The sequence below is a fragment of the Merops nubicus genome, unplaced genomic scaffold (genome assembly GCF_000691845.1).
Source record: "Merops nubicus isolate BGI_N331 unplaced genomic scaffold, ASM69184v1 scaffold319, whole genome shotgun sequence".
Taxonomy (NCBI): domain Eukaryota; kingdom Metazoa; phylum Chordata; class Aves; order Coraciiformes; family Meropidae; genus Merops; species Merops nubicus.
In genome coordinates this window covers 144,713-153,330 of record NW_008630060.1, presented here as the reverse complement: position 1 = coordinate 153,330, position 8,618 = coordinate 144,713, and the positions used below count along the sequence as shown (strand labels likewise).

General features: G+C 34.3%; 1 protein-coding gene across 1 annotated transcript in view; it reads left to right on the top strand.

The window, feature by feature from the left end:
- Positions 1-246: 246 nt before the first annotated feature.
- Positions 247-8,618, top strand: part of TSSC1 (tumor suppressing subtransferable candidate 1) — a gene marked incomplete at its 5' end in the record, with an annotated part of 25,509 nt that continues 17,137 nt past the window's right edge. Inside the window, one exon of the mRNA XM_008947133.1 lies at positions 247-346. Coding sequence (XP_008945381.1) covers positions 247-346 — 100 coding nt within the window. The remainder of the gene's footprint in view (positions 347-8,618) is intronic.

Here is an 8,618-nt window from a genome sequence, read left to right as displayed (position 1 = left end):
AGATACTGCAGTACTGTTCATCTAGTATGTGTAAAAAAAAAAAAAATAAATTGCTAGATTTCTCGTTAATGGCAGATTTTGCACTTAAAATATGGGATGGATTTCAGGTGAAGGATACAGTAAGGAATATGGTTGAGTATCTTTTGGAGTAGATTAGATCCACAGAGTTAAAATGGCATTGTAGTGCTAATTCTGATTGGTTTTAATGTTAGTCTGTATCTTTTATTTTCCATTTCTGTTTTACAGTGTTATGTGGGAACCGATGGGAGACGGTAAAAAGGTTATTTCACTGGCTGATAATAACATATTATTGTGGGACTTGCAAGAAAGTTCAGCCAAAGCTGTGGTAAGGAACTTTTTGAATGAATCATGATATAGTTGTATATAATACAAACAATGTTCACTAGCCTAGAATTTTTGTGTCTTTTAATTACTTCAGAAGTAACTTGTTGCCTTTAAAGTGGGTGGGGACAGCAAATAGACTAGTCTGTCCGTTGTCTCAAGAATCGTTAAGAGTAATATTTTGTATGTGTTGCTAGTGGTTAATATTTTCCATTTTCTAGAGTTTCCCCTTACTTTTGTGCTGGTTTTAAAGAGAATCATCTAAAATAGAGTAAGGCTTCTGTGATAAATATGTACGAGGCAAACATTTGTTACGGGTCATGCCAAAGATTATTGAATTCAGGTAATAGTATATTGACTCATGCTGGTTATTACCATGCAGCCCTCTATTTAATTTAAGACCCATTTTGTATGTATAAGCATAACATCATCAGTTTCTCTGTTTACCATGCACTGCTCTAAGTTCTCTCTATTAATTTAATTTTGTACTATACTGTCTATCCGTGTTATTTCACTCATTGTTAAAACCTACTTCTTCAGGTATACATAAAAGAAAAAGTTATTGGCATATATTTCTGTCTAATTATGTCAGTTCTTATAGATAAGCAAAAAAAGTCTGCTTATTTATGTATAATGATATAGATTGTATATAGGCAACTTTGAATATTTATGTATAGGGTCATTTAGGTCAGTGTCTGTCCTTAAAAATGGAAGCTGATTATACCAAGGACATGATTATTCAGTTGATCTGTTGTCACTTCTTGAATTAACTCCTCAATTTGACTTGTTCAGGTAAGGTTTTTTTCTTGGATGCTGCAGAACCAGGTTTTTCAACTGGCAGTTGTTTAAAGAGTCAAGACATGTCCATAAATTCTTCCCTGTTGGGCCATCTGTGCAAATAGAAGTCTTGAGTTGTTATTTTGCTATATCTTGCTTTGTGTCAGTGTAATGTAATATAATTTAATCCTCTATGTTCATAAGCCTTGTAGGGTTCCTTCACTAAAGGAGGAATCTTCAACTCTTTTTACACCTGTAGCTTCAATTGCTGTTACGTTACCTTCAAAGGCTTCTTCAAAGTAGTGTTATGAAATTTATGTTGAGAATTTATGAAGGCTAACCTCTAGGAGCTTGCTGGTGGCATTGTATCCACTGGATTTGGAATATTTCTGCATGATGTTTGCTAAACAATGTAATTTCAGCATGACTTTGAAAATCAGTATTTCTGTCCTCAAAGCAATATGCAGCTTGCTGATCTCTTCAATATTTCAATTAGTATTCCTTACCTAGATTATTTTATATTCTGTTACTTTTAAAATATGCTTGTACTGCATCAAATATTGGTGGCAAAATAAGGACTCCAGAAGGCAAAGTAAACGATAAAGGAACTAAGGGGGCTTAACCCATGTCATTTGTTATATGCTTATATCTGATAAAAGGAAACAAGAAAACTCAAAAATGAAATTCTGGATCAAGAAAACATCATCTAATGCAACTACGACTATGACAGTGGATACATCAGCCCATGACTGATATCTTCAGATAGGAGCATTTTGAAATGTTTGTTAAAAACCTTAGTTTGCATAAGTTAGGAGTCTAATTTAGTTTTTACAGTCAGGCTCTCAGGAGGCCTGATATAGAATTTGACTGAATCCTGATATTTCTGTCGAAAATAATCTTGTGACTTATATGAGTGCACTGTAATTCAGAATTACTTGTGATTAAAAATGTACATGAAAATAACTGTTTACAATTATCAGTCTTCTACTGCAGCAATTTTGACTTACTCTTAGATGATACTTGCTCCATCACTGGGTCAGTGACCGCTTTTAAAGTGAAGTTTAATAGTGGAAGTCTGCAGAAACTTGACTCTTGGAAAACATATCTCTTCAGGCATCTAAATCTTAGGCCTGTTGAATCTCTTCTAAGATGGCTTGTACTGTTGCATTCCTGAGTTTCTGTCTGCAACAAATTTGCCTCAAACACGTCTGTTTGTTCCTGAGTTAAGCAGAGTCCGTCTGGGCAAGACTCTGAGGAAAGCACGAGTGTCTCTTTAAAATGCCTACCATAGAATTTCTAATAAATAAAATTGGGACAACCTAAAGTCCAGTATCACAGGCTTTTTCAGGCCTAGAATCAATGACTGCTTTTCCGAAGTCTTTGAAGATAACCCTCTTCTGAAGAGATTAACCCCCTTTTAGGATCTGTAAAAGGCTGAAAAACTGTAACTGTTATTCTGTTGCAGTGTTATCCTAAAAAGCACATTATTTGTATTTTTGGTAAGAGCGTAAACCCACTTTTTTTTTTTTTTTTTTTTTTTCTGGGATATAGAGCTGAAAAGCTCTTTATCGATATTGAAAACAGGTGTAGAACAGCCTACAGCAAAAAAGATCAGCTCCTGCCAGAACTGCAAAGGCGCTTTATATTGGGGAAAAAGAAAAAAAAAAAAAAAATTCTGAAGACACCACAGAAGCCATTGACAATTCCTTTGGAGATTATGGCTGTTTAAACAAGGTGTTAATTGGTGCTATGTGGAAAATTTGTGCCAGGAAGATGAATATACATCCATATATGCAGATACACAAGGAGATAATTTAAATTATAAGAAACATTGTGCTTATTGCTCATTAGGCTAAAAGGTTGTCCTTTTCTGGCATGTCTTAGCCACCTGATTCTGTGATTCTGTGTTCTTTAGTTCTAACAGAACATGATAAAGCAGTAAATAACTAGTAAAGTTGTATATTCTGTAGAGAGTGTTGAGGGGAAAAAACTCTTTACAAAATAGTCTCGTTGCTATAGTTTAATAAGTGAAATAACCTTGTACCTGTATGTGTGTATACATTATTTTAACTGGATAAATCAATAGCTTAGGCTGAAGATAATAAAAATTTTAGTAAGTTTGAATTTTTTCCCTTTTTGTCAAAAATGTCATTCAACTCGACCATTGTAATATCATCATCATTGACTAAAAGTAGGATCTGGTCCAATGTGTACATACCAGGTAACAGGAGTAAGGAGCTCTGTTTATTACACTGGTACAGCACTGGTCTTCCTATTTTAAGAACATATTTCAGTTGCTGAGTGCATTTTAATTGCACAGGCAATAATTTCTGCTTGCCTACACCGATCAAAACTTGAGTTTTTTATTGGCTGCACCTCCTCTATCTGTCTGGGTGTTAGTAGTTGCCTTGTTCATTTGGAATTAGCCTGAAGTATTTTTAGGTTCTTGGTATTTTCAGAGCTTCTTTGAAAAGAAATTACTGGTGTGCTCATTCTCTGAATTATCTGATCAGTTTGTCTTAGGAAGCATTTACTAACCATAACTTACTTTAAAGTTCTGAGGTTTGTTTGTTTTCTTTTCAGTGTTTTTAGTTAGCGTGTTTCTTCATGGCGGTATTTAATACAGGAATATTTGTCTGTATTTGCATTAAGACAAGCTTATCCTGTTCATCTGATCACTCCCTTTATTGTTGTTTTGAGGACATCACCTTCTGGGGTGAAACTAATCTTATGCTCACTGCATCATTACCTTTTGGAATTAAATTAGCTTTTCTTTACCATTTATAATCATTAGCTGAACCTAAGAGAAGTCCAACCACTCCACAACATCTGGGTGGATTCTGCTGAAAAGGTGACAGTTACTATTTCTGTGTACAGACTTCAGGTCAGACATCACCAGATCACTAGAACTCCTCCTTGGGTAAACGCAGTATGTTTGGAATGGTGGATGAGTGGAACAGAATGAGAGGGAGATGTTACTATAGAGATATTTCTCTCTGTGCTTTATATTTTCACAAAGTGGAGGAGTAGAAATGTGGTTTTGATAATTTTTATCCAAATTATTAATTAGATTCCTTTTAGATTACTTATCCCTTCTGGATTCTTTAGTAGCACTTAAAGTATAGATAATCTTAATTCAGACCAACAGAAAATATCTGGCAGTGACATTCCAGGCAAGACAAAAGATCTTGTGGGGAAGGTTTCACAGTGTATCTGGCTAAAAGCAACACGTGGAAATACAGGAGGATGTTAGGAATAAGCGTGAGATGCTTTCATAGCAAGATGGCTGCTGTTCTTCAAGGCAATTCAGTGGAGAACTTTATAGAGTACCCCAGAATTACTGCAACTAGCATAAACACAGATTAGTTAAAGGAGGGTGAAACACTATCTGAAGAAAAGGCAAATAATTGTAAGACTATTCAGGAGGCAAGCAGTTATGAGAGGACTCTGGTGTGGTTACCTGCAATGGGAGGAATTGAACTCAATGAATTTGAAGTCCTCATCAGTATTTTGGTTTGTGTCAATAAGCCAGAAGAACGCTCATCCCTTCTTAATGTGGATCTCAAAATAATTTTTCAATGGCTCTGTTACTGTGGTTATCACAAGGATTTCTCCTTGAGGCTCTCTTGAGATCTCCACACAACCTCCAGTATGAAGAGAACTGTGGCCCATTTTCAGTTGATAGGGGTGCAGTTAAAAACCAAAACCAACGTTGTGTGTGATTTATCTCAGTGAGTTTAGTAATCACAACCATGAATTAACTTCTTCCAGGTGATACTCTTTAGTAATTCTAGATATTTATGGACTTAATTATGTCTTCACTACCTTGTCTTCACTGTGGAGGCAGCCAAGATCAAATGAGCGTGTGCAGCATAAGCCTATGAGTATTTCATAAATGGAATAATATAGAATGGGCTTGTAAGACTAAAATTCTGATGGATGTTCAACCTGTCAGGTAAGATGTGAGAGTTCCTTAGCGTTCATTTTTGTATGGGTGGATTTTTGTTATTTATTCTGTTTAAAATATAGCTGCTCCTGGAGGGGTAAGAAAACTAAAGTTATTAAGTAAATACTTAAAAAATTAAAAAAAAAAAAAAAAGCCACTCAGAACCCAAAAGGCATAGTTTCTCTTTTATGAAGCAAAAGATTTTTCTTTTTTCATTCAAATAATTTTTAAGTGTTTGAAAGACCCAACAATATATTTTACATGGTGCAAATTATAATAGGTATTTTTTTGTCAAGTAAGGAAAACAAAGTTATTTCCTTAAGGAAAATGCAACATATCAACATATTGATAAATATTTAGTACATTGCTATTGTTAAGGCTTTACACAGAAATTTGCATCTTTTGTTCTTCCTGTATGATGATTGGTAATCCCATTTTTTTCAAGTTAGAAAATACTGATACTAAGATACTAATTAGTGTGCTAATGTTATGCACGCTACCAAATTGATTTGTTTTAATTATCAGAAAATAAATTTAATTTCTTTAATTAAATTAAAACTTCATAATTTTAACATTTTTATGTCAGCCCTTATTGTCTTACAAGACCACTGCTTGCTTACCATTGCTGGAAACCATTTATATGTACTAAGAAATGAAGCATTCACTTTAATTTGGTACTTTTTTTGTTATCTAGAAAGATGTTATAGAAATGTCTAATCAAATTAGAGCATTAGACTATTCTCTATTTTGTAAATATTTTATTATTGAGAAATGTTTTCTAATGGTTTGTGTCAAAGTCTGAGGGAAACAGCTGACCTTTCAAATGCATGACGTAATTATTAATTTTCTACCTTAGAATGAATTCATACATTAAAAAAAATAAAAACCCAGCGCAAGTTGTGCATGTACAAAATTACTCACAAGAGGAAGATCATGTAGTGAGGGAACAGAACTACGTATTTCCAGTTACCATTCCATCCAGAAGTTTATAGAATATAGGAACTCATCCTCTGGCATTGTTTTTCGTATGTTATGAGAGAAGGAAAAGTGCAGCCTCTTCAGCCACCCTCAGAAGAATAGTTGATAAATTCTGTCATTTGTCTGCTTCATGCTGCTCAATTCTAAGAACGGTTGTGCTGGTCCATCCCGGAGTCCATCCAGCCCCTGTATTCTTCCTGAAACACTGGCTGTAGGAGTCTTGAAGGAAAAATTCAGTGGAGCAAATCTAGTGGATACTTTGACCTTAACCCTCTATCAGTCTTCTGGCCTTTTCAATCCAAGGATTTTTCTTAGCCTGGTTGGGTTTGTCTACTTAGTGTAACCCTCAATAGATCTATCTTCCAAGTCTTTCCTATTTGTTCTTGGATATAAATAAGTAAGCTTTATGCATTCAAATGTCTTTTGACAAGGAGTACATTGGTAGAGAAGCACTTTCTTGTTTGCTGTTGAATCCGACTTCTGCAAGCTTCATTTGGTGGCCTATAGCTTTTTTTTTTTTTTTTTTTCTTTTTTTTAGAAGACATCAAAACAATTGGTATGCTGTCTCCATTCTGCTTGTGGCTTTTCCTACATAGTTTCTGTACCTTAGATGTTAATATATGTATTTCTGGTATTAGATGTTAATATATGTTGGGTGTTTGGTTGTTGTGGGTTTTTTTAAGGATAGTGCTTATCCTTTCCTCTTTCCAAATCAGTCCTATGAGATCTAAATTTGACACAGAAAAAGAGGCATCTCAGTTCCTGCCTATATTTTGATAAAAATAAGTTGGAGTAATTGATAATTTCTTTTGAATATACAGAAATCAGTCCTTCAAAGCTAGGATAGACTTTCATATTCAGATACTTCGCTTTTGTAAAACCCCTCCCTTTATTGAGGATAACATGTACAATTCTATTCCAATTATATATTGCTTAGGTTTTTTCAGAATCTTTATTTCAAATAATTGCTCTCATGCCATTGTACTATAGTATCATACTGTCCTTTTGTTATTTTTCTTACGTTACCAGCTTTAGGAACTGATCTACTTAAGCACTTATGAACAATTAAATCCATCCATATTCTGATATCTTATTCAATATTTCATTTTATCCAGATTTTTTGTAAAGTCAGTGTGTGATCCTTGCACAGTGCAAGAAGAATGGCTAATCTGTTGTCTAAAAATAGACCTCAGATCTTACTCAACTACTTTTTTTTTCCTCTTTTATTGTAAGTCATATTTTCTGTTTATGAAGTATTACCATGAGTTGTTTTTAATGAGTATCCAGTGGGACCCTCAGACTTGGATATTTTTATCCTCTGGGCAGCATAAATCCAGATCCTCATATGAGAGTAATGTCTAAAAATTGCCTTTGTCATGTTTCCTTCTGTAGCCAACTTTTCTGCTTTTAAAGAACTGAAGAGTTCAAGATAAAAAGAAAGCTTGCTTTCTTTTCTGTATATTTAGGTATGAATTAAAACTAAAGCTAAGGTGATTCTTGTTCTGTTTGGTCGTTTGTTGTGTCTGTGTGTTTGGGTTTTTTTTGTGTGTGTGTGGTGTGTTGTGGTGGCGTGTGTTTTTGTTTGTTTGGGTTTTTTTTGTTTGGATTTTTGTTTGTTTGTTTGTTTTTAACCTGCTTTGTGATTTTGAACTACTAGCTATACTTCCATGAAGTTAATTTCATGATTTTCCTGGAAGGAGGCTTGCAGACTTCCTTCTGCTATGTTAAGGATTCCTTCTTATGTATGAAAATTTCCCTATCTTACCTCCTGGCTGTCCTTTAAATCCATACAATTCCTTTTAGTCTCATAGGAGACGTGCAGAAGAACACTAAACAAAAACTTATTCTGTAACTTCTGGGATTTCATTTTATTAACAGAAATATACCATGAGCTGATTGGGAACTTGGGTCTATACATAATTGGACATTCATATGAGGAAAGATGTAATTTAATTCCTGATAGTACTTAAGAAATGCTAGATTAACAGTTGGATTTGATGATCTTAAAGGTCTCTTCCAAGCAGAACAATTCTATGATTCTATGAATTGCTTGGGGAAAACAAGGATGACTTGGCCATCTAACATGTATGTGTTTATTTGATATTCATTCTTAAGAAATAGGCACAGGATGCATGTGCTAGCCTGACCACTGAACTTTTGGCTAAAAAGAAAGTTAGTTTGGCCTTTTTGTAATAGTTTATGTGATGAAAGTAAAAAAATTTTTTTGTGAAAAAAAAAAAAAAAAAAAAAAAAAAAAAAAAAAAAAAAAAAAAAAAGACTTAAAGTAGTGTGGCTGAAACACTGGAGAAAGTGTTATTTACTGCTGACAAAGACCACCTGCTCTGGGGCTTATTTTGGATACGTGATGCTTTCTATCAAGAATGGATTAATGGATTTTGGAACTATCTTACTCTCAGTGTTAACATGTGCTTTGCTCCTGTCCCTGCAGTCTAAGCTTTGGATGGCCAAGACTGCTTACTAAAGAAACTTAGCTAAATTTTTTAAATGATGCACTCAAGCTCTGCATATTCTCTTGTGTCTGGAATCTAATATGTGTCAAAAAAGTGTAGTGTGG